We start from the raw sequence: 25,388 nt of genomic DNA, 5'->3' as shown, positions 1-25,388 counted from the left end.
AAAGATAGGGTGGCAGGAGAAGTAGAATATTCAAATGACTTCAGGAAGAAATCCAAATATTCTTCCTTGAAGTCTTTTTAGCCACTTCTCCGAGGCTGTGGGTCCCATAATTTACACCAGAGGTGGACCCCATCTTAATAATGTTATAATGTTTTATCGTTATCTCACCCTCCAAAACATCCTTTGTGCGTGTTTCTGAAAATGTTCCATATATGGGATTCGCTTCTGTGAGGAGCACACTAATATAACTAACTTTCTTAGTTTTATTTGATTTCAAACTCTGAATGCTTGAAAAAAAGGAAGCAGAATTTACCATTTGTTGTGTTGTGTTAGTAGCAGTGATGTGCTGTAGCAGTGATGTGCTGTAGCAGTGATGTGCTGTAGCAGTGATGTACTGTAGCAGTGATGTGCTGTAGCAGTGATGTGCTGTAGCAGTGATGTGCTGTAGCAGTGATGTGCTGTAGCAGTGATGTGCTGTAGCAGTGATGTGCTGTAGCAGTGATGTGCTGTAGCAGTGATGTGCTGTAGCAGTGATGTGCTGTAGCAGTGATGTGCTGTAGCAGTGATGTGCTGTAGCAGTGATGTGCTGTAGCAGTGATGTGCTGTAGCAGTGATGTGCTGTAGCAGTGATGTGCTGTAGCAGTGATGTGCTGTAGCAGTGATGTGCTGTAGCAGTGATGTGCTGTAGCAGTGATGTGCTGCCTCGTACGGCACAGCTGTACATATCTCTGCTGTCTCCAGCGTTGATTGTACACTTGTCTGTTGTACGTTCAGACCCAATGTTCTACTGTTGTGTACTGCTGTTTCACTTTTTCTTAAGGGAGGGGTATACATAATCCCTTGCACGGGTATACATAATCCCTTGCACGGGTATACATAATCCCTTGCACGGGTATACATAATCCCTTGCACGGGTATACATAATCCCTTGCACGGGTATACATAATCCCTTGCACGGGTATACATAATCCCTTGCAGGGGTATACATAATCCCTTGCACGGGTATACATAATCCCTTGCAGGGGTATACATAATCCCTTGCAGGGGTATACATAATCCCTTGCAGGGGTATACATAATCCCTTGCACGGGTATACATAATCCCTTGCAGGGGTATACATAATCCCTTGCACGGGTATACATAATCCCTTGCAGGGGTATACATAATCCCTTGCACGGGTATACATAATCCCTTGCAGAGGTATACATAATCCCTTGCAGGGGTATACATAATCCCTTGCACGGGTATACATAATCCCTTGCAGGGGTATACATAATCCCTTGCACGGGTATACATAATCCCTTGCAGAGGTATACATAATCCCTTGCAGGGGTATACATAATCCCTTGCAGGGGTATACATAATCCCTTGCAGGGGTATACATAATCCCTTGTACGGGTATACATAACCCTTGCATAGGTATACATAATCCCTTGCAGGGGTATACATAATCCCTTGCAGGGGTATACATAATCCCTTGCACGGGTATACATAATCCCTTGCAGGGGTATACATAATCCCTTGCAGGGGTATACATAATCCCTTGCACGGGTATACATAATTCCTTGCAGGGGTATACATAATCCCTTGCAGGGGTATACATAATCCCTTGCAGTGGTATACATAATCCCTTGCAGGGGTATACATAATCCCTTGCAGGGGTATACATAATCCCTTGCAGTGGTATACATAATCCCTTGCAGGGGTATACATAATCCCTTGCACGGGTATACATAATCCCTTGCACGCGTATACATAATCCCTTGCAGGGGTATACATAATCCCTTGCAGGGGTATACATAATCCCTTGCAAGGGTATACATAATCCCTTGCAGGGGTATACATAACCCCTAGCAGGGGTACACATAATCCCTTGCACGAGTATACATAATCCCTTGCACGGGTATACATAATCCCTTGCAGGGGTATACATAATCCCTTGCAGGGGTATACATAATCCCTTGCAGGGGTATACATAATCACTTGCAGGGGTATACATAATCCCTTGCACGGGTATACATAATCCCTTGCAGAGGTATACATAATCCCTTGCAGGGGTATACATAATCCCTTGCAGGGGTATACATAATCCCTTGCATGGGTATACATAATCCCTTGCAGGGGTATACATAATCCCTTGCAGGGGTATACACAATCCCTTGCGCGGGTATACATAATCCCTTGCAGGGGTATACATAATCCCTTGCAGGGGTATACATAATCCCTTGCACGGGTATACATAATCCCTTGCAGGGGTATACATAATCCCTTGCAGGGGTATACATAATCCCTTGCAGTGGTATACATAATCCCTTGCACGGGTATACATAATCCCTTGCAGGGGTATACATAATCCCTTGCAGGGGTATACATAATCCCTTGCAAGGGTATACATAATCTCTTGCAGGGGTATACATAACCCCTAGCAGGGGTATACATAATCCCTTGCACGAGTATACATAATCCCTTGCATGGGTATACATAATCCCTTGCAGGGGTATACATAATCCCTTGCAGGGGTATACATAATCCCTTGCAGGGGTATACATAATCCCTTGCAAGGGTATACATAATCCCTTGCACGGGTCTACATAATCCCTTGCAGGGGTATACATAATCCCTAGCAGGGGTATACATAATCCCTTGCAGGGGTATACGTAATCCCTTGCAGGGGTATACATAATCCTTTTCAGGGGAATACATAATCCCTTGCAACGATTGCAAACAATTATACGAGAGACATCTAGAAACCTCCAAACACGTATTTCAGAGCACTAATAAGCAGGCAGAATGGACAGTTTGAGGATGCTTGTGTTCTACACTGAGAAGTTCAAGAACCACATGATGAGCAACAGAGACGCAAGACTCATCACCAGGGATCCTGGTATCATCACTCGCCTGTATATTTAACAATTCCAGCCAGAACAACGGCTTTTGCAACACAGCTGAACCTGTTGCCAGGAAACTTCTCTATCGTTATGCTACCTAACAACATACCTCGTTATCCTACCTAACAACATACCTCGTTATGCTACCTAACAACATACCTCGTTATGCTACCTAACAACATCCCTCGTTATGCTACCTAACAACATACCTCGTTATGCTACCTAACAACATACCTCGTTATGCTACCTAACAACATACCTCGTTATGCTACCTAACAATATACCTCCTGGCCCATCCCGTGCGGGTCCGTCGTAAACACAGCCTCCCCAACGTTCTCCACTCTATTTAAGAAAACTCCAGTACTTGCTGGAATGTTTTAAGCTATTTAAGAAAACTCCAGTACTTGCTGGAATGTTTTATGCTATTTAAGAAAACTCCAGTACCTGCTGGAATGTTTTATGCTATTTAAGAAAACTCCAGTACCTGCTGGAATGTTTTATGCTATTTAAGAAAACTCCAGTACCTGCTGGAATGTTTTAAGCTATTTAAGAAAACTCCAGTACTTGCTGGAATGTTTTATGCTATTTAAGAAAACTCCAGTACCTGCTGGAATGTTTTATGCTATTTAAGAAAACTCCAGTACCTGCTGGAATGTTTTATGCTATTTAAGAAAACTCCAGTACCTGCTGGAATGTTTTAAGCTATTTAAGAAAACTCCAGTACTTGCTGGAATGTTTTATGCTATTTAAGAAAACTCCAGTACCTGCTGGAATGTTTTAAGCTATTTAAGAAAACTCCAGTACCTGCTGGAATGTTTTATGCTATTTAAGAAAACTCCAGTACCTGCTGGAATGTTTTAAGCTATTTAAGAAAACTCCAGTACTTGCTGGAATGTTTTATGCTATTTAAGAAAACTCCAGTACCTGCTGGAATGTTTTATGCTATTTAAGAAAACTCCAGTACCTGCTGGAATGTTTTATGCTATTTAAGAAAACTCCAGTACTTGCTGGAATGTTTTATGCTATTTAAGAAAACTCCAGTACTTGCTGGAATGTTTTATGCTATTTAAGAAAACTCCAGTACCTGCTGGAATGTTTTATGCTATTTAAGAAAACTCCAGTACTTGCTGGAATGTTTTATGCTATTTAAGAAAACTCCAGTACCTGCTGGAATGTTTTAAGCTATTTAAGAAAACTCCAGTACCTGCTGGAATGTTTTATGCTATTTAAGAAAACTCCAGTACCTGCTGGAATGTTTTATGCTATTTAAGAAAACTCCAGTACCTGCTGGAATGTTTTAAGCTATTTAAGAAAACTCCAGTACCTGCTGGAATGTTTTAAGCTATTTAAGAAAACTCCAGTACTTGCTGGAATGTTTTATGCTATTTAAGAAAACTCCAGTACCTGCTGGAATGTTTTATGCTATTTAAGAAAACTCCAGTACCTGCTGGAATGTTTTATGCTATTTAAAAAAACTCCAGTACCTGCTGGAATGTTTTAAGCTATTTAAGAAAACTCCAGTACTTGCTGGAATGTTTTATGCTATTTAAGAAAACTCCAGTACTTGCTGGAATGTTTTATGCTATTTAAGAAAACTCCAGTACCTGCTGGAATGTTTTAAGCTATTTAAGAAAACTCCAGTACCTGCTGGAATGTTTAAAGCTATTTAAGAAAACTCCAGTACTTGCTGGAATGTTTTATGCTATTTAAGAAAACTCCAGTACCTGCTGGAATGTTTTAAGCTATTTAAGAAAACTCCAGTACCTGCTGGAATGTTTTATGCTATTTAAGAAAACTCCAGTACCTGCTGGAATGTTTTAAGCTATTTAAGAAAACTCCAGTACCTGCTGGAATGTTTTAAGCTATTTAAGAAAACTCCAGTACCTGCTGGAATGTTTTATGCTATTTAAGAAAACTCCAGTACTTGCTGGAATGTTTTATGCTATTTAAGAAAACTCCAGTACCTGCTGGAATGTTTTATGCTATTTAAGAAAACTCCAGTACCTGCTGGAATGTTTTATGCTATTTAAGAAAACTCCAGTACCTGCTGGAATGTTTTATGCTATTTAAGAAAACTCCAGTACCTGCTGGAATGTTTTAAGCTATTTAAGAAAACTCCAGTACCTGCTGGAATGTTTTATGCTATTTAAGAAAACTCCAGTACCTGCTGGAATGTTTTAAGCTATTTAAGAAAACTCCAGTACCTGCTGGAATGTTTTATGCTATTTAAGAAAACTCCAGTACCTGCTGGAATGTTTTATGCTATTTAAGAAAACTCCAGTACCTGCTGGAATATCTTATCCTGTGTAAGACACTCTAGTACCTGCTGGATGCAGTCAAGTGTTTTGTAAAAGGCATTAGTGTACCTAATGTAGCTAATTAATGAAAGACCCAACACGTACAACGTATATCAAACAAATACTTTCTAGAGCACACCACACCAACACTTGTGAGAGCACACCACACCAAGACTTGTGAGAGCACACCACACCAACACTTGTGAGAGCACACCACACCAACACTTGTGAGAGCACACCACACCAACACTTGTGAGAGCACACCACACCAACACTTGTGAGAGCACACCACACCAAGACTTGTGAGAGCACACCACACCAACACTTGTGAGAGCACACCACACCAACACTTGTGAGAGCACACCACACCAACACTTGTGAGAGCACACCACACCAACACTTGTGAGAGCACACCACACCAACACTTGTGAGAGCACACCACACCAACACTTGTGAGAGCACACCACACCAACACTTGTGAGAGCACACCACACCAACACTTGTGAGAGCCTTACCCACTCTGACTGCTGTATCCCAGCAAGTGACAACGTCTCCTATTATTACTCTAGTGCGAATATTGAATGTATAAATTATAAATCACCGACGGGGATGGACATATATATATATATATATATATATATATATATATATATATATATATATATATATATATATATATATATATATATATATATATATATACCAGTGTTCATGTACGTAGAACACCCAGCCTGCTGGCGTTTACCTTTTTACCCTTGATGAGTTTTTAGTCTTTCTACTCCCGGAGCCCGGCCATCGGCCAGGCTCGTCTGGTTCTAGCCTGGTCAACCAGGCTTTTGCTGCTGGAGGCCCGCTGCCCCACATATCCATCACAGCTTGGTTGATCTGGCACCTGGTGAAGATACTTGTTCAGCTTCCTCTTGAAGACTCCTACACTTGTTCCAGCTGTGTTTCTGATATCTTCTGATACGATGGTCTCAGTACCTCTTAACCCTCGGGTGTGTATAACTTAGGACTGCCCAGCATGGGCCCGCAAGGCCACAGAAGGGGATAATGGTATACCAGGGTAAAAATAAGAATGGGAAAAATGGCTATAGTTTGTCAGAACTATCACCTTAGAATACACTGCTCCAGTGTTGAGCCTCCATCTGATCAAGCACGTTCCGAAGATGGAAAAGAGTCGAAGATTTGCTATCAAACTAATTCCAGAACTGAAGATGTGCTACAAGTAGAGGCTAAATTAACTGAAGCTGACTCTACAAGAGAGAATGACCAGGGAGATAAGATTACGACATATTAAATGCTCGAGGACTTATAGAGAAGATAGGAACAGATAAAACCGAAATGCTAGAATCAGGAACAAGGGGATACAGATGGAAGATAAACACATAAATGAATAACAGAGATGTTAGAGAGTACATTTTCACGTCTGTGTGTGTGATGTCGAATAAACTGGATGTAGACGTGGAAGCAAATTCCATACACAGTTTTAAGAGTCGGTATGATAGGGTACCAGGTACCAGAAACCATTAATGCAGGTCGATAAAATTTAAAAAGAGGAGGCAGGAGCCAAGACCCAACCCAACAACATAGTTCAGTGAGCACACACTTACCTTCACACCAGAATCAATCTGACACTCAGGTTAATTACAAGGAACTCAGTTTAAAGTATCCCCCTCTTCTTCCTCCTCCTCATGTGCACCACCAACACACGGGTCTTACAGAAGCGGCAGTAACAAGCAGAAAACAGGTTTGAATACCATCATCCCACTGGGCTGAAAGGATTGCGTTCCACCCACTGCCTGATCCTATTGTCTGGAGTTATCTGCAAGGAGGATCTGATCCTCTGTGGCTTTTTTGCGAGCTTATAGAGATTACTCGTCTCTCACCTACTTGTCAGTGAAAGATACGAGTTACTACTTTTTCCATAGGAAAGAGAGAATGGGGAATTTAGAAGAGTATAAACGGTACAGATGGTAAACATTTAGAAGAGGGGCGGTAGCGATGCGATGGGAAAATCAGGGATATATACACCGAAAGGTGTATGTGTAGGTGTATATACACTGAAAGTTTACTTTAATAACTATTTTATGGAATGTAGTATTCTTGACTGGTGGTGAGCAGGTCACATGCAACCTTAAGGAGCCCCATAGCTGGACTGCTAGCGAGCGCAGCTGTGGTCCGATCCACGGTACAGGTGGAAACATTAGGGCGTCTTTCCTTAAGACACCTGCTGTCCCTGTTCACTTAGCAGTACTACCTGGGTCTTAGCCGACTGGTTTGGGTCAAATCCTGGGAATAAAACTGACTCAATTTGCTCGAAATGCTCTGCATAACAAGCGGCTGTCTATATAGTAGTATGTCACTGATGTTAACTAGGTCTGTATACCTTGTACATGTACTTGTAGAAATATTATAAATATTATTATTATTATTAACACTAATGTAGTCGATGAGTTTTAAGCCCCATTAACCAACTTACCAGCAGTGATGGGGTAATAGATTAGTCCGAGGGTAGTGAAGAAGACATGATGTAGACCATGAGAGGGGTAGTGAAGAAGACATGATGTAGACCATGAGAGGGGTAGTGAAGAAGACATGATGTAGACCATGAGAGGGATAGTGAAGAAGACATGATGTAGACCATGAGAGGGGTAGTGAAGAAGACATGATGTAGACCATGAGAGGGGTAGTGAAAAAGACATGATGTAGACCATGAGAGGGATAGTGAAGAAGACATGATGTAGACCATGAGAGGGGTAGTGAAGAAGACATGATGTAGACCATGAGAGGGATAGTGAAGAAGACATGATGTAGACCATGAGAGGGGTAGTGAAGAAGACATGATGTAGACCATGAGAGGGATAGTGAAGAAGACATGATGTAGACCATGAGAGGGATAGTGAAGAAGACATGATGTAGACCATGAGAGGGGTAGTGAAAAAGACATGATGTAGACCATGAGAGGGATAGTGAAGAAGACATGATGTAGACCATGAGAGGGGTAGTGAAGAAGACATGATGTAGACCATGAGAGGGATAGTGAAGAAGACATGATGTAGACCATGAGAGGGGTAGTGAAGAAGACATGATGTAGACCATGAGAGGGATACTGAAGAAGACATGATGTAGACCATGAGAGGGGTAGTGAAAAAGACATGATGTAGACCATGAGAGGGATAGTGAAGAAGACATGATGTAGACCATGAGAGGGGTAGTGAAGAAGACATGATGTAGACCATGAGAGGGGTAGTGAAGAAGACATGATGTAGACCATGAGAGGGATAGTGAAGAAGACATGATGTAGACCATGAGAGGGGTAGTGAAGAAGACATGATGTAGACCATGAGAGGGATAGTGAAGAAGACATGATGTAGACCATGAGAGGGATAGTGAGGAAGACATGATGTAGACCATGAGAGGGATAGTGAAGAAGACATGATGTAGACCATGAGAGGGATAGTGAAGAAGACATGATGTAGACCATGAGAGGGATAGTGAAGAAGACATGATGCAGACCATGAGAGGGATAGTGAAGAAGACATGATGTAGACCATGAGAGGGGTAGTGAAGAAGACATGATGTAGACCATGAGAGGGATAGTGAAGAAGACATGATGTAGACCATGAGAGGGATAGTGAAGAAGACATGATGTAGACCATGAGAGGGATAGTGAGGAAGACATGATGTAGACCATGAGAGGGATAGTGAAGAAGACATGATGTAGACCATGAGAGGGATAGTGAAGAAGACATGATGTAGACCATGAGAGGGATAGTGAAGAAGACATGATGTAGACCATGAGAGGGATAGTGAAGAAGACATGATGTAGACCATGAGAGGGGTAGTGAAGAAGACATGATGTAGACCATGAGAGGGATAGTGAAGAAGACATGATGTAGACCATGAGAGGGATAGTGAAGAAGACATGATGTAGACCATGAGAGGGGTAGTGAAGAAGACATGATGTAGACCATGAGAGGGATAGTGAGGAAGACATGATGTAGACCATGAGAGGGGTAGTGAAGAAGACATGATGTAGACCATGAGAGGGGTAGTGAAGAAGACATGATGTAGACCATGAGAGGGGTAGTGAGGAAGACATGATGTAGACCATGAGAGGGATAGTGAGGAAGACATGATGTAGACCATGAGAGGGGTAGTGAAGAAGACATGATGTAGACCATGAGAGGGGTAGTGAAGAAGACATGATGTAGACCATGAGAGGGATAGTGAGGAAGACATGATGTAGACCATGAGAGGGGTAGTGAAGAAGACATGATGTAGACCATGAGAGGGATAGTGAGGAAGACATGATGTAGACCATGAGAGGGATAGTGAGGAAGACATGATGTAGACCATGAGAGGGGTAGTGAAGAAGACATGATGTAGACCATGAGAGGGGTAGTGAGGAAGACATGATGTAGACCATGAGAGGGATAGTGAGGAAGACATGATGTAGACCATGAGAGGGGTAGTGAAGAAGACATGATGTAGACCATGAGAGGGATAGTGAGGAAGACATGATGTAGACCATGAGAGGGGTAGTGAAGAAGACATGATGTAGACCATGAGAGGGATAGTGAGGAAGACATGATGTAGACCATGAGAGGGGTAGTGAAGAAGACATGATGTAGACCATGAGAGGGATAGTGAGGAAGACATGATGTAGACCATGAGAGGGGTAGTGAAGAAGACATGATGTAGACCATGAGAGGGGTAGTGAAGAAGACATGATGTAGACCATGAGAGGGGTAGTGAGGAAGACATGATGTAGACCATGAGAGGGATAGTGAGGAAGACATGATGTAGACCATGAGAGGGATAGTGAGGAAGACATGATGTAGACCATGAGAGGGATAGTGAGGAAGACATGATGTAGACCATGAGAGGGATAGCGAGGAAGACATGATGTAGACCATGAGAGGGATAGTGAGGAAGACATGATGTAGACCATGAGAGGGGTAGTGAAGAAGACATGATGTAGACCATGAGAAGGGTAGTGAAGAAGACATGATGTAGACCATGAGAGGGGTAGTGAGGAAGACATGATGTAGACCATGAGAGGGGTAGTGAGGAAGACATGATGTAGACCATGAGAGGGGTAGTGAGGAAGACATGATGTAGACCATGAGAGGGGTAGTGAAGAAGACATGATGTAGACCATGAGAGGGATAGTGAGGAAGACATGATGCAGACCATGAGAGGGGTAGTGAGGAAGACATGATGTAGACCATGAGAGGGGTAGTGAAGAAGACATGATGTAGACCATGAGAGGGATAGTGAGGAAGACATGATGTAGACCATGAGAGGGGTAGTGAAGAAGACATGATGTAGACCATGAGAGGGGTAGTGAGGAAGACATGATGCAGACCATGAGAGGGGTAGTGAAGAAGACATGATGTAGACCATGAGAGGGGTAGTGAGGAAGACATGATGCAGACCATGAGAGGGGTAGTGAGGAAGACATGATGTAGACCATGAAAGGGGTAGTGAGGAAGACATGATGTAGACCATGAGAGGGGTAGTGAGGAAGACATGATGTAGACCATGAGAGGGGTAGTGAGGAAGACATGATGTAGACCATGAGAGGGGTAGTGAGGAAGACATGATGTAGACCATGAGAGGGGTAGTGAGGAAGACATGATGTAGACCATGAGAGGGGTAGTGAGGAAGACATGATGCAGACCATGAGAGGGGTAGTGAAGAAGACATGATGTAGACCATGAGAGGGGTAGTGAGGAAGACATGATGTAGACCATGAGAGGGGTAGTGAAGAAGACATGATGTAGACCATGAGAGGGATAGTGAGGAAGACATGATGCAGACCATGAGAGGGGTAGTGAGGAAGACATGATGTAGACCATGAGAGGGGTAGTGAAGAAGACATGATGTAGACCATGAGAGGGATAGTGAGGAAGACATGATGTAGACCATGAGAGGGGTAGTGAAGAAGACATGATGTAGACCATGAGAGGGGTAGTGAAGAAGACATGATGTAGACCATGAGAGGGGTAGTGAGGAAGACATGATGTAGACCATGAGAGGGGTAATGATAGAAGACATGATGTAGACAATGAGAGGGATAGTGAGGAAGACATGATGTAGACCATGAGAGGGGTAGTGAAGAAGACATGATGTAGACCATGAGAGGGGTAGTGAGGAAGACATGATGTAGACCATGAGAGGGGTAGTGAAGAAGACATGATGTAGACCATGAGAGGGGTAGTGAAGAAGACGTGATGTAGACCATGAGAGGGGTAGTGAAGAAGACATGATGTAGACCATGAGAGGGGTAGTGAGGAAGACATGATGTAGACCATGAGATGGGTAATGACAGAAGACATGATGTAGACCATGAGAGGGGTAGTGAAGAAGACATGATGTAGACCATGAGAGGGGTAGTGAAGAAGACATGATGTAGACCATGAGAGGGGTAGTGAAGAAGACATGATGCAGACCATGAGAGGGGTAGTGAGGAAGACATGATGTAGACCATGAGAGGGGTAGTGAAGAAGACATGATGTAGACCATGAGAGGGGTAGTGAAGAAGACATGATGCAGACCATGAGAGGGGTAGTGAGGAAGACATGATGTAGACCATGAGAGGGGTAGTGAAGAAGACATGATGTAGACCATGAGAGGGGTAGTGAAGAAGACATGATGCAGACCATGAGAGGGGTAGTGAGGAAGACATGATGTAGACCATGAGAGGGGTAGTGAAGAAGACATGATGTAGACCATGAGAGGGGTAGTGAAGAAGACATGATGTAGACCATGAGAGGGGTAATGACAGAAGACATGATGTAGACCATGAGAGGGGTAGTGAAGAAGACATGATGTAGACCATGAGAGGGGTAGTGAAGAAGACATGATGTAGACCATGAGAGGGGTAGTGAAGAAGACATGATGTAGACCATGAGAGGGGTAGTGAAGAAGACATGATGTAGACCATGAGAGGGGTAGTGAAGAAGACATGATGTAGACCATGAGAGGGGTAGTGAAGAAGACATGATGTAGACCATGAGAGGGGTAGTGAAGAAGACATGATGTAGACCATGAGAGGGGTAATGACAGAAGACATGATGTAGACCATGAGAGGGGTAGTGAAGAAGACATGATGTAGACCATGAGAGGGGTAGTGAAGAAGACATGATGCAGACCATGAGAGGGGTAGTGAAGAAGACAAGATGTAGACCATGAGAGGGGTAGTGAGAAAGACATGATGTAGACCATGAGAGGGGTAGTGAGGAAGACATGATGTAGACCATGAGAGGGGTAGTGAGAAAGACATGATGTAGACAATGAGAGGGGTAGTGAGGAAGACATGATGTAGACCATGAGAGGGGTAGTGAAGAAGACATGATGTAGACCATTAGAGGGGTAGTGAAGAAGACATGATGCAGACCATGAGAGGGGTAGTGAAGAAGACATGATGCAGACCATGAGAGGGGTAGTGAAGAAGACATGATGTAGACCATGAGAGGGGTAGTGAAGAAGACAAGATGTAGACCATGAGAGGGGTAGTGAGGAAGACATGATGCAGACCATGAGAGGGGTAGTGAGGAAGACATGATGTAGACCATGAGAGGGATAGTGAAGAAGACATTATGTAGACCATTAGAGGGGTAGTGAAGAAGACATGATGCAGACCATGAGAGGGGTAGTGAAGAAGACATGATGCAGACCATGAGAGGGGTAGTGAAGAAGACATGATGTAGACCATGAGAGGGGTAGTGAAGAAGACAAGATGTAGACCATGAGAGGGGTAGTGAGGAAGACATGATGCAGACCATGAGAGGGGTAGTGAGGAAGACATGATGTAGACCATGAGAGGGATAGTGAGGAAGACATGATGCAGACCATGAGAGGGGTAGTGAGGAAGACATGATGTAGACCATGAGAGGGGTAGTGAGGAAGACATGATGCAGACCATGAGAAGGGTAGTGAGGAAGACATGATGCAGACCATGAGAGGGGTAGTGAGGAAGACATGATGTAGACCATGAGAGGGGTAGTGAAGAAGACATGATGTAGACCATGAGAGGGGTAGTGAGGAAGACATGATGTAGACCATGAGAGGGGTAGTGAAGAAGACATGATGTAGACCATGAGAGGGGTAGTGAGGAAGACATGATGCAGACCATGAGAGGGGTAGTGAAGAAGACATGACGTAGACCATGAGAGGGATAGTGAGGATCTGCACTCTCTAGAAAGACGTAGAATTAGGGGGGATATGATTGAGGTGTATAAATGGAAGACAGGAATAAATAAAGGGGATGTAAATAGTGTGCTGAAAATACCTAGCCTAGACAGGACTCGCAGCAATGGTTTTAAGTTGGAAAAATTCAGATTCAGGAAGGATATAGGAAAGTACTGGTTTGGTAATAGAGTTGTGGATGGGTGGAACAAACTCCCATGTACAGTTATAGAGGCCAGAACGTTGTGTAGCTTTAAAAATAGGTTGGATAAATACATGAGTAGATGTGGGTGGGTGTGAGTTGGACCTGATTAGCTTGTGCTACCAGGTCGGTTGCCGTGTTCCTCCCTTAAGTCAATGTGACCTGACCTGACTAGGTTGGGTGCATTGCCTTAAGCCGGTAGGAGACTTGGACCTGCCTCGCATGGGACAGTAGGCCTGCTGCAGTGTTCCTTCGTTCTTATGTTCTTATGTTCTTATGTTCTCTATGCATACTCATGTACTCTCTATATATACTCATATACTGTTTGTTCAGGTACATCTCTTTCTAGCTTGACTAAGTCCAGGTAGTCAATAAAGGATCGTACTGAGTTGCATGTTTGTCTAATTTTCCACCACATACAAAGACTTATGACGACGTTTCGGTGCGACTCGAGCCATTTACTAATGACTAGTTAAGTCCAAGTCGAACCGAAACATAGTCATAAGTTTGAGTCTTCAATGTGTAGGTTAAATATGTACTGTTTCAGTCATGGAACTGTGCGTTTTACTGCTTATGCTCCTAATTAATGCGTTTCTCCTCTAACTATAACAACAGTAATCCGAGTTTAATGTGGCACTTCCTAGAGACTTTTCAACCTTCATCACAATTCGTCTCACAACTTTCTCTCTGGTGGTCAGCTGCGATGACAAGATTTTGTAGGAACTCCGCCACGTCACACTCAGGTTTGTAATACGTCAGAAAATACACGTTCTTTGACATTCATAATCACGCCTATAATGCATATAATACGTCAGAAAACGCACGTTCTTTGGATCTCACAAACATGAATATAAAGTATATATAATACTTAAGGAAACTCAGGCTGTTTTGGATCTAGCAAACACACTTTAAACACGTATAATACGTCAATAAATGCACGCTTCTGGTACTCACAATTTTCTGCAGAATCCTAATGGAATGTATGGCAGGATTCCTGTAGGAGTCGACGAGTGACCTCCATGTTAACCACCACAACTGTACCAGCCAGCCCGGCCTCTCTCTGAACAACTCAAAGTTATTTATATGCAAAGAAAAAATGTAACTCAGGAAGTGAAAAAGAAATTAAAATAATGTCAAAATAATTTATATAACATACAATAAACTCAGAAATTTTTAAAGCTCTTTAGAAAGATTCAAAGTTATGTAGAAAGTGACAGAGTAATTTAGAAAGTGACAGAGTAATTTAGAAAGTGACAGTAATTTAGAAAGTGACAGTAATTTAGAAAGTGACAGTAATTTAGAAAGTAACAGAGTAATTTAGAAAGTGACAGTAATTTAGAAAGTGACAGTAATTTAGAAAGTGACAGAGTAATTTAGAAAGTGATAGTAATTTAGAAAGTGACAGAGTAATTTAGAAAGTGACAGTAATTTAGAAAGTGACAGTAATTTAGAAAGTGACAGAGTAATTTAGAAAGTGACAGTAATTTAGAAAGTGACAGTAATTTAGAAAGTGACAGTAATTTAGAAAGTGACAGTAATTTAGAAAGTGACAGAGTAATTTAGAAAGTGACAGTAATTTAGAAAGTGACAGTAAATTAGAAAGTGACAGAGTAATTTAGAAAGTGACAGAGTAATTTAGAAAGTGACAGAGTAATTTAGAAAGTGACAGAAATTTACAAAGTGACAGAGTAATTTAGAAAGTGACAGAGTAACTTAGAAAGTGACAGAGTAATTTTAAAAGTGACAGTAATTTAGAAAGTGACAGAGTAATTTAGAAAGTGACAGTAATTTAGAAAGTCACAGATTAATTTAGAAAGTGACAGAGTAATTTAGAAAGTGACAGAGCAATTAAGAAAGTGACGGAGTAACTAAGAAAGTGACAGAGTAATTAATAAAGTGACAGAGTAATTTAGAAAGTGACAGAGTAATTTAGAAAGTGACAGAGTAATTTAGAAAGTGACAGAGTAATTTAAAAAGTGACAGAGTAATTAAGAAAGTGACAGAGTTATTTAGAAAGTGACAGAGTAATTAAGAAAGTGACGGAGTAACTAAGAAAGTGACAGAGTAATTTAGAAAGTGACAGAGTAATTTAGAAAGTGACAGAGTAATTAAGAAAGTGACAGAGTAATTTAGAAAGTGACAGAGTAATTAATAAAGTGACAGAGTAATTTAAAAAGTGACAGAGTAATTTAGAAAGTGACAGAGTAATTAAGAAAGTGACAGAGTAATTTAGAAAGTGACAGAGTAATTTAGAAAGTGACAGAGTAATTTAAAAAGTGACAGAATAATTAAGAAAGCGACAGAGTAATTTAGAAAGTGACAGAGTAATTAATAAAGTGACAGACTAATTTAGAAAGTGACAGAGTAATTTAGAAAGTGACAGAGTAATTTAAAAAGTGACAGAGTAATTAAGAAAGTGACAGAGTAATTTAGAAAGTGACAGAGTAATTAATAAAGTGAGAGAGTAATTTAGAAAGTGACAGAGTAATTAATAAAGTGACAGAGTAATTTAAAAAGTGACAGAGTAATTTAGAAAGTGACAGAGTAATTAAGAAAGTGACAGAGTAATTTAGAAAGTGACAGAGTAATTTAGAAAGTGACAGAGTAATTTAAAAAGTGACAGAATAACTAAGAAAGTGACAGAGTAATTTAGAAAGTGACAGAGTAATTAATAAAGTGACAGACTAATTTAGAAAGTGACAGAGTAATTTAGAAAGTGACAGAGTAATTTAAAAAGTGACAGAGTAATTAAGAAAGTGACAGAGTAATTTAGAAAGTGACAGAGTAATTAATAAAGTGACAGAGTAATTTAGAAAGTGACAGAGTAATTTAGAAAGTGACAGAGTAATTAAGAAAGTGACAGAGTAATTAAGAAAGTGACAGAGTAATTTAGAAAGTGACAGAGTAATTTAGAAAGTGACAGTAATTTAGAAAGTGACAGTAATTTAGAAAGTAACAGAGTAATTTAGAAAGTGACAGTAATTTAGAAAGTGACAGTAATTTAGAAAGTGACAGAGTAATTTAGAAAGTGATAGTAATTTAGAAAGTGACAGAGTAATTTAGAAAGTGACAGTAATTTAGAAAGTGACAGTAATTTAGAAAGTGACAGAGTAATTTAGAAAGTGACAGTAATTTAGAAAGTGACAGTAATTTAGAAAGTGACAGTAATTTAGAAAGTGACAGTAATTTAGAAAGTGACAGAGTAATTTAGAAAGTGACAGTAATTTAGAAAGTGACAGTAAATTAGAAAGTGACAGAGTAATTTAGAAAGTGACAGAGTAATTTAGAAAGTGACGGAGTAATTTAGAAAGTGACAGAAATTTACAAAGTGACAGAGTAATTTAGAAAGTGACAGAGTAACTTAGAAAGTGACAGAGTAATTTTAAAAGTGACAGTAATTTAGAAAGTGACAGAGTAATTTAGAAAGTGACAGTAATTTAGAAAGTCACAGATTAATTTAGAAAGTGACAGAGTAATTTAGAAAGTGACAGAGCAATTAAGAAAGTGACGGAGTAACTAAGAAAGTGACAGAGTAATTAATAAAGTGACAGAGTAATTTAGAAAGTGACAGAGTAATTTAGAAAGTGACAGAGTAATTTAGAAAGTGACAGAGTAATTTAAAAAGTGACAGAGTAATTAAGAAAGTGACAGAGTTATTTAGAAAGTGACAGAGTAATTAAGAAAGTGACGGAGTAACTAAGAAAGTGACAGAGTAATTTAGAAAGTGACAGAGTAATTTAGAAAGTGACAGAGTAATTAATAAAGTGACAGAGTAATTTAAAAAGTGACAGAGTAATTTAGAAAGTGACAGAGTAATTAAGAAAGTGACAGAGTAATTTAGAAAGTGACAGAGTAATTTAGAAAGTGACAGAGTAATTTAAAAAGTGACAGAATAATTAAGAAAGCGACAGAGTAATTTAGAAAGTGACAGAGTAATTAATAAAGTGACAGACTAATTTAGAAAGTGACAGAGTAATTTAGAAAGTGACAGAGTAATTTAAAAAGTGACAGAGTAATTAAGAAAGTGACAGAGTAATTTAGAAAGTGACAGAGTAATTAATAAAGTGACAGAGTAATTTAGAAAGTGACAGAGTAATTAATAAAGTGACAGAGTAATTTAAAAAGTGACAGAGTAATTTAGAAAGTGACAGAGTAATTAAGAAAGTGACAGAGTAATTTAGAAAGTGACAGAGTAATTTAGAAAGTGACAGAGTAATTTAAAAAGTGACAGAATAACTAAGAAAGTGACAGAGTAATTTAGAAAGTGACAGAGTAATTAATAAAGTGACAGACTAATTTAGAAAGTGACAGAGTAATTTAGAAAGTGACAGAGTAATTTAAAAAGTGACAGAGTAATTAAGAAAGTGACAGAGTAATTTAGAAAGTGACAGAGTAATTAATAAAGTGACAGAGTAATTTAGAAAGTGACAGAGTAATTTAGAAAGTGACAGAGTAATTAAGAAAGTGACAGAGTAATTAAGAAAGTGACAGAGTAATTTAGAAAGTGACAGAGTAATTTAGAAAGTGACAGTAATTTAGAAAGTGACAGAGTAATTTAGAAAGTGAAAGAGTAATATAGAAAGTGACAGAGTAATTTAGAAAGTGACAGAGTAATTTAGAAAGTGACAGAGTAATTTAAAAAGTGACAGTAATTTACAAAGTGACAGAGTAATTAAGAAAGTGACAGTAATTGAGAAAGTAACAGAGTAATTTAGAAAGTGACAAAGTAATTTAGAAAGTGACAGAGTAATTAAGAAAGTGACGGAGTAATTAAGAAAGTGACAGAGTAATTTAAAAAGTGACAGAGTAATTAAGAAAGTGACAGAGTAATTTAGAAAGTGACAGAGTAATTAATAAAGTGACAGAGTAATTTAGAAAGTGACAGAGTAATTTAGAAAGTGACAGAGTAATTTAGAAAGTGACAGAGTAATTTAAAAAGTGACAGAGTAATTAAGAAAGTGACAGAGTTATTTAGAAAGTGACAGAGTAATTAAGAAAGTGACGGAGTAACTAAGAAAGTGACAGAGTAATTTAGAAAGTGACAGAGTAATTTAGAAAGTGACAGTAATTTAAAAAGTGACAGAGTAATTAAGAAAGTGAGAGAGTAATTTAGAAAGTGACAGAGTAATTAATAAAGTGAGAGAGTAATTTAGAAAGTGACAGAGTAATTTAGAAAGTGACAGAGTAATTAAGAAAGTGACAGAGTAATTTAGAAAGTGCCAGAGTAATTTAGAAAGTGACAGAGTAATTTAAAAAGTGACAGAATAATTAAGAAAGTGACAGAGTAATTTAGAAAGTAACAGAGTAATTAATAAAGTGACAGACTAATTTAGAAAGTGACAGAGTAATTTAGAAAGTGACAGAGTAATTTAAAAAGTGACAGAATAATTAAGAAAGTGACAGAGTAATTTAGAAAGTGACAGAGTAATTAATAAAGTGACAGAGTAATTTAGAAAGTGACAGAGTAATTTAGAAAGTGACAGAGTAATTAAGAAAGTGACAGAGTAATTAAGAAAGTGACAGGATAATTTAGAAAGTGACAGAGAAATTTAGAAAGTGACAGAGTAATTTAGAAAGTGACAGAAATTTACAAAGTGACAGAGTAATTTAGAAAGTGACAGAGTAACTTAGAAAGTGACAGAGTAATTTTAAAAGTGACAGTAATTTAGAAAGTGACAGAGTAATTTAGAAAGTGAGAGTAATTTAGAAAGTCACAGATTAATTTAGAAAGTGACAGAGTAATTTAGAAAGTGACAGAGCAATTAAGAAAGTGACGGAGTAACTAAGAAAGTGACAGAGTAATTTAGAAAGTGACAGACTAATTTAGAACGTGACAGAGTAATTTAAAAAGTGACAGAGTAATTAAGAAAGTGACAGAGTAATTTAGAAAGTGACAGAGTAATTAATAAAGTGACAGAGTAATTTAGAAAGTGACAGAGTAATTTAGAAAGTGACAGAGTAATTTTGAAAGTGACAGAGTAATTTAAAAAGTGACAGAGTAATTATGAAAGTGACAGAGTTATTTAGAAAGTGACAGAGTAATTAAGAAAGTGACGGAGTAACTAAGAAAGTGACAGAGTAATTTAGAAAGTGACAGAGTAATTTAGAAAGTGACAGAGTAATTAAGAAAATGACAGAGTAATTTAGAAAGTGACAGAGTAATTAATAAAGTGACAGAGTAATTTAAAAAGTTACAGAGTAATTTAGAAAGTGACAGAGTAATTAAGAAAGTGACAGAGTAATTTAGAAAGTGACAGAGTAATTTAGAAAGTGACAGAGTAATTTAAAAAGTGACAGAATAATTAAGAAAGTGACAGAGTAATTTAGAAAGTGACAGAGTAATTAATAAAGTGACAGAGTAATTTAGAAAGTGACAGAGTAATTTAGAAAGTGACAGAGTAATTTAAAAAGTGACAGAATAACTATGAAAGTGACAGAGTAATTTAGAAAGTGACGGAGTAATTAATAAAGTGACAGACTAATTTAGAAAGTGACCGAGTAATTTAGAAAGTGACAGAGTAATTTAAAAAGTGACAGAGTAATTAAGAAAGTGACAGAGTAATTTAGAAAGTGACAGAGTAATTAATAAAGTGACAGAGTAATTTAGAAAGTGACAGAGTAATTTAGAAAGTGACAGAGTAATTAAGAAAGTGACAGAGTAATTAAGAAAGTGACAGAGTAATTTAAAAAGTGACAGTAATTTACAAAGTGACAGAGTAATTAAGAAAGTGACAGTAATTGAGAAAGTGACAGAGTAATTTAGAAAGTGACAAAGTAATTTAGAAAGTGACAGAGTAATTAAGAAAGTGACGGAGTAATTAAGAAAGTGACAGAGTAATTTAAAAAGTGACAGAGTAATTAAGAAAGTGACAGAGTAATTTAGAAAGTGACAGAGTAATTAATAAAGTGACAGAGTAATTTAGAAAGTGACAGAGTAATTTAGAAAGTGACAGAGTAATTTAGAAAGTGACAGAGTAATTTAAAAAGTGACAGAGTAATTAAGAAAGTGACAGAGTTATTTAGAAAGTGACAGAGTAATTAAGAAAGTGACGGAGTAACTAAGAAAGTGACAGAGTAATTTAGAAAGTGACAGAGTAATTTAGAAAGTGACAGTAATTTAAAAAGTGACAGAGTAATTAAGAAAGTGAGAGAGTAATTTAGAAAGTGATAGAGTAATTAATAAAGTGAGAGAGTAATTTAGAAAGTGACAGAGTAATTTAGAAGGTGACAGAGTAATTAAGAAAGTGACAGAGTAATTTAGAAAGTGCCAGAGTAATTTAGAAAGTGACAGAGTAATTTAAAAAGTGACAGAATAATTAAGAAAGTGACAGAGTAATTTAGAAAGTAACAGAGTAATTAATAAAGTGACAGACTAATTTAGAAAGTGACAGAGTAATTTAGAAAGTGACAGAGTAATTTAAAAAGTGAAAGAGTAATTAAGAAAGTGACAGAGTAATTTAGAAAGTGACAGAGTAATTAATAAAGTGACAGAGTAATTTAGAAAGTGACAGAGTAATTTAGAAAGTGACAGAGTAATTAAGAAAGTGACAGAGTAATTAAGAAAGTGACAGGATAATTTAGAAAGTGACAGAGAAATTTAGAAACTGACAGGATAATTTAGAAAGTGACAGTAATTTAGAAAGTGACAGAGTAATTTAGAAAGTGACAGAGTAATTAAGAAAGTGACAGAGTAATTTAGAATGTGACAGAGTAATTTAGAAAATGACAGAGTAATTTAGAAAGTGACAGAGTAATTTAGAAAGTGACAGGATAATTTAGAAAGTGACAGAGAAATTTAGAAAGTGACAGGATAATTTAGAAAGTGACAGTAATTTAGAAAGTGACAGTAATTTAGAAAGTGACAGGATAATTTAGATAGTGACAGAGTAATTTAGAAAGTGACAAGATAATTTAGAAAGTGACAGAGCAATTTAGAAAGTGACAGGAAAATTTAGAAAGTGACAGAGTAATTTAGAAAGTGGCAGTAATTTAGAAAGTGACAGAGTAATTTAGAAAGTGAAAGAGTAATTTAGAAAGTGACAGAGTAATTTAGAAAGTGACAGAGTAATTTAGAAAGTGACAGAGTAATTTAAAAAGTGACAGTAATTTAGAAAGTGACAGAGTAATTAAGAAAGTGACAGTAATTTAGAAAGTGACAGAGTAATTTAGAAAGTGACAAAATAATTTAGAAAGTGACAGAGTAATTTAGAAAGTGACAGAGTAATTTAAAAAGTGACAGAGTAATTAAGAAAGTGAAAGAGTAATTTAGAAAGTGACAGAGGAATTATAAAGTGACAGAGTAATTTAGAAAGTGACAGAGTAATTTAGAAAGTGACAGAGTAATTAAGAAAGTGACAGAGTAATTAATAAAGTGACAGAGTAATTTAGAAAGTGACAGAGTAATTTAGGAAGTGACAGAGTAATTTAGAAAGTGACAGAGTAATTAAGAAAGTGGCAGAGTAATTTAAAAAGTGACAGCGTAATTTAGAAAGTGACAGAGTAATTTAGAAAGTGACAGAGTAATTTAGAAAGTGACAGGATAATTTAGAAAGTGACAGAGAAATTTAGAAAGTGACAGGATAATTTAGATAGTGACAGAGCAATTTAGAAAGTGACAAGATAATTTAGAAAGTGACAGAGCAATTTAGAAAGTGACAGGAAAATTTAGAAAGTGACAGAGTAATTTAGAAAGTGACAGTAATTTAGAAAGTGACAGAGTAATTTAGAAAGAGAAAGAGTAATTTAGAAAGTGACAGAGTAATTTAGAAAGTGACAGAGTAATTTAGAAAGTGACAGAGTAATTTAAAAAGTGACAGAGTAATTAAGAAAGTGAAAGAGTAATTTAGAAAGTGACAGAGGAATTATAAAGTGACAGAGTAATTTAGAAAGTGACAGAGTAATTTAGAAAGTGACAGAGTAATTAAGAAAGTGACAGAGTAATTAATAAAGTGACAGAGTAATTTAGAAAGTGACAGAGTAATTTAGAAAGTGACAGAGTAATTTAGAAAGTGACAGAGTAATTAAGAAAGTGGCAGAGTAATTTAAAAAGTGACAGCGTAATTTAGAAAGTGACAGAGTAATTTAGAAAGTGACAGAGTAATTTAGAAAGTGACAGGATAATTTAGAAAGTGACAGAGAAATTTAGAAAGTGACAGGATAATTTAGAAAGTGACAGAGTAATTTAGAAAGTGACAAGATAATTTAGAAAGTGACAGGAGAAATTTAGAAAGTGACAGAGTAATTTAGAAAGTGACAGAGTAATTTAGAAAGTGACAGAGTAATTTAAAAAGTGACAGAGTAATTAAGAAAGTGACAGAGTAATTTAGAAAGTGACAGAGTAATTATAAAGTGACAGAGTAATTTAGAAAGTGACAGAGTAATTTAGAAAGTGACAGAGTAATTAAGAAAGTGACAGAGTAATTAATAAAGTGACAGTAATTTAGAAAGTGGCAGAGTAATTTAGAAAGTGACAGAGTAATTAAGAAAGTGACAGAGTAATTTAGAAAGTGACAGGATAATTTAGAAAGAGACAGAGTAATTTAGAAAGTGATAGAGTAATTTAGAAAGTGACAGGATAATTTAGAAAGTGACAGAGAAATTTAGAAAGTGACAGGATAATTTAGAAAGTGACAGTAATTTAGAAAGTGACAGTAATTTAGAAAGTGACAGTAATTTAGAAAGTGACAGGATAATTTAGAAAGTGACAGAGTAATTTAGAAAGTGTCAAGATAATTTAGAAAGTGACAGGAGTAATTTAGAAAGTGACAGGAAAATTTAGAAAGTGACAGAGGAATTTAGAAAGTGACAGTAATTTAGAAAGTGACAGGATAATTTAGAAAGTGACAGAGTAATTTAGAAAGTGACAATAATTTAGAAAGTGACAGTAATTTATAAGGTGAGAGGATAATTTAGAAAGTGACAGAGTAATTTAGAAAGTGACAGGATAATTTAGAAAGTGACAGGATAATTTAGAAAGTGACAGAGTAATTCAGAAAGTGACAGAGTAATTTAGAAAGTGACAGAGTAATTTATAATTTAGAAAGTGACAGAGCAATTTAGAAGGTGACAGAGTAATTTAGAAAGTGATAGGATAATTTAGAAAGAGACAGAGTAATTTAGAAAGTGATAGGATAATTTAGAAAGTTACAGAATAATTTAGAAAGTGACAGAGTAATTTAGAAAGTGATAGGATAATTTAGAAAGTGACAGAGTAATTTAGAAAGTGACAGAGTAATTCAGAAAGTGACAGAGTTATTTTATAAAGTGACAGTAATTTATAATTTAGAAAGTGACAGAGTAATTTAGATAGTGACAGAGTAATTTAGAAAGTGATAGGATAATTTAGAAAGTGACAGAGTAATTTAGAAAGTGATAGGATAATTTAGAAAGTGACAGTAATTTAGAAAGTGACAGTAATTTAGAAAGTGACAGTAATTTAGAAAGTGACAGTAATTTAGAAAGTGACAGTAATTTAGAAAGTGACAGTAATTTAGAAAGTGACAGTAATTTAGAAAGTGACAGTAATTTAGAAAGTGACCGTAATATAGAAAGTGACAGTAATTTAAAAAGTGACAGTAATTTAGAAAGTGACAGTAATTTAGAAAGTGACAGTAATTTAGAAAGTGACAGTAATTTAGAAAGTGACAGTAATTTAGAAAGCCTCAAAATAATTAAATATAAAAAGCTTCTCAAATACATTTAGTATTAACAATTTAGTTCAGAAATTTACTATGAATTTTTTTATTTTAAAATACATAAAACATTATAAAGTATAAACGTAGGCCTAATGTTAGCCGTTAACAGCAGGCCTACTAAGGTAACAGTAGGCCTACTAAGTTAACAGTAGGCCTACTAAGTTAACAGTAGGCCTACTAAGTTAACAGTAGGCCTACTAAGTTAACAGTAGGCCTACTAAGTTAACAGTAGGCCTACTAAGTTAACAGCAGGCCTACTAAGTTAACAGTAAGCCTACTAATTTAAGAGTAGGCCTACTGAGTTAACAGTAGACCTACTAAGTTAACAGCAGGCCTACTAAGTTAACAGTAGTCCTACTAAGTTAACAGTAGTTCTACTAAGTTAACAGTAGGCCTACTAAGTTAACAGTATGCCTACTAAGTTAACAGTAGGCCTACTAAGTTAACAGTAGGCCTACTAATTTAACAGCAGGCCAAAGTTAACAGTAGGTCTACTAAGTTAACAGTTGGCTTACTAAGTTAACAGTAAGCCTACTAAGTTGACAGTAGGCCTACTAAGTTAACAGTAGGCCTACTAAGTTAACAGTAGGCCTACTAAGATACCAGCAGGCCTACTAAGTTAACAGTAGGCCTACTAAGTTAACAGTAGGCCTACTAAGTTAACAGTAGGCCTACTAAGTTAACAACAGGCCTACTAAGTTAACAGTAGGCCTAATAAGTTAACAGTAGGCCTACTAAATTGACAGTAGGCCTATTAAGTTAACAGTAGGCCTACTGAGTTAACAGTAGGCCTACTAAATTAACATCAGGCCTACTAAATTAACAGTAGGCCTACTAAGTTAACAGTAGGCCTACTAAGTTAACAGTAGTCCTACTAAGTTAACAGTAGGCCTACTAAGTTAACAGTATGCCTACTAAGTTAACAGTAGGCCTACTAAGTTAACAGTAGGCCTACTAATTTAACAGCAGGCCAAAGTTAACAGTATGTCTACTAAGTTAACAGTTGGCTTACTAAGTTAACAGTAAGCCTACTAAGTTGACAGTAGGCCTACTAAGTTAACAGTAGGCCTACTAAGTTAACAGTAGGCCTACTAAGATAACAGCAGGC

The 25,388-nt window shown here is 37.5% G+C and overlaps 1 protein-coding gene across 4 annotated transcripts in view; it reads right to left on the bottom strand.

Annotated features, from left to right (window-relative positions):
* Positions 1-25,388, bottom strand: part of LOC128696231 (protein scarlet-like) — a 351,307-nt gene that overhangs the window by 115,618 nt on the left and 210,301 nt on the right. For all 4 annotated transcript variants that reach the window (XR_011392936.1, XM_070092551.1, XM_070092552.1 and 1 more), the window contains one exon: positions 14,541-14,646. Coding sequence is in view for 3 of the 4 variants with exons in the window: in XM_070092551.1 (XP_069948652.1) it covers positions 14,541-14,646 (106 nt within the window). In the remaining variant the exon portion in view is untranslated. The remainder of the gene's footprint in view (positions 1-14,540; positions 14,647-25,388) is intronic.

The sequence above is a fragment of the Cherax quadricarinatus genome, chromosome 39 (assembly GCF_038502225.1).
Source record: "Cherax quadricarinatus isolate ZL_2023a chromosome 39, ASM3850222v1, whole genome shotgun sequence".
NCBI lineage: Eukaryota > Metazoa > Arthropoda > Malacostraca > Decapoda > Parastacidae > Cherax > Cherax quadricarinatus.
This window is presented reverse-complemented; position numbering and strand designations above follow the sequence as displayed.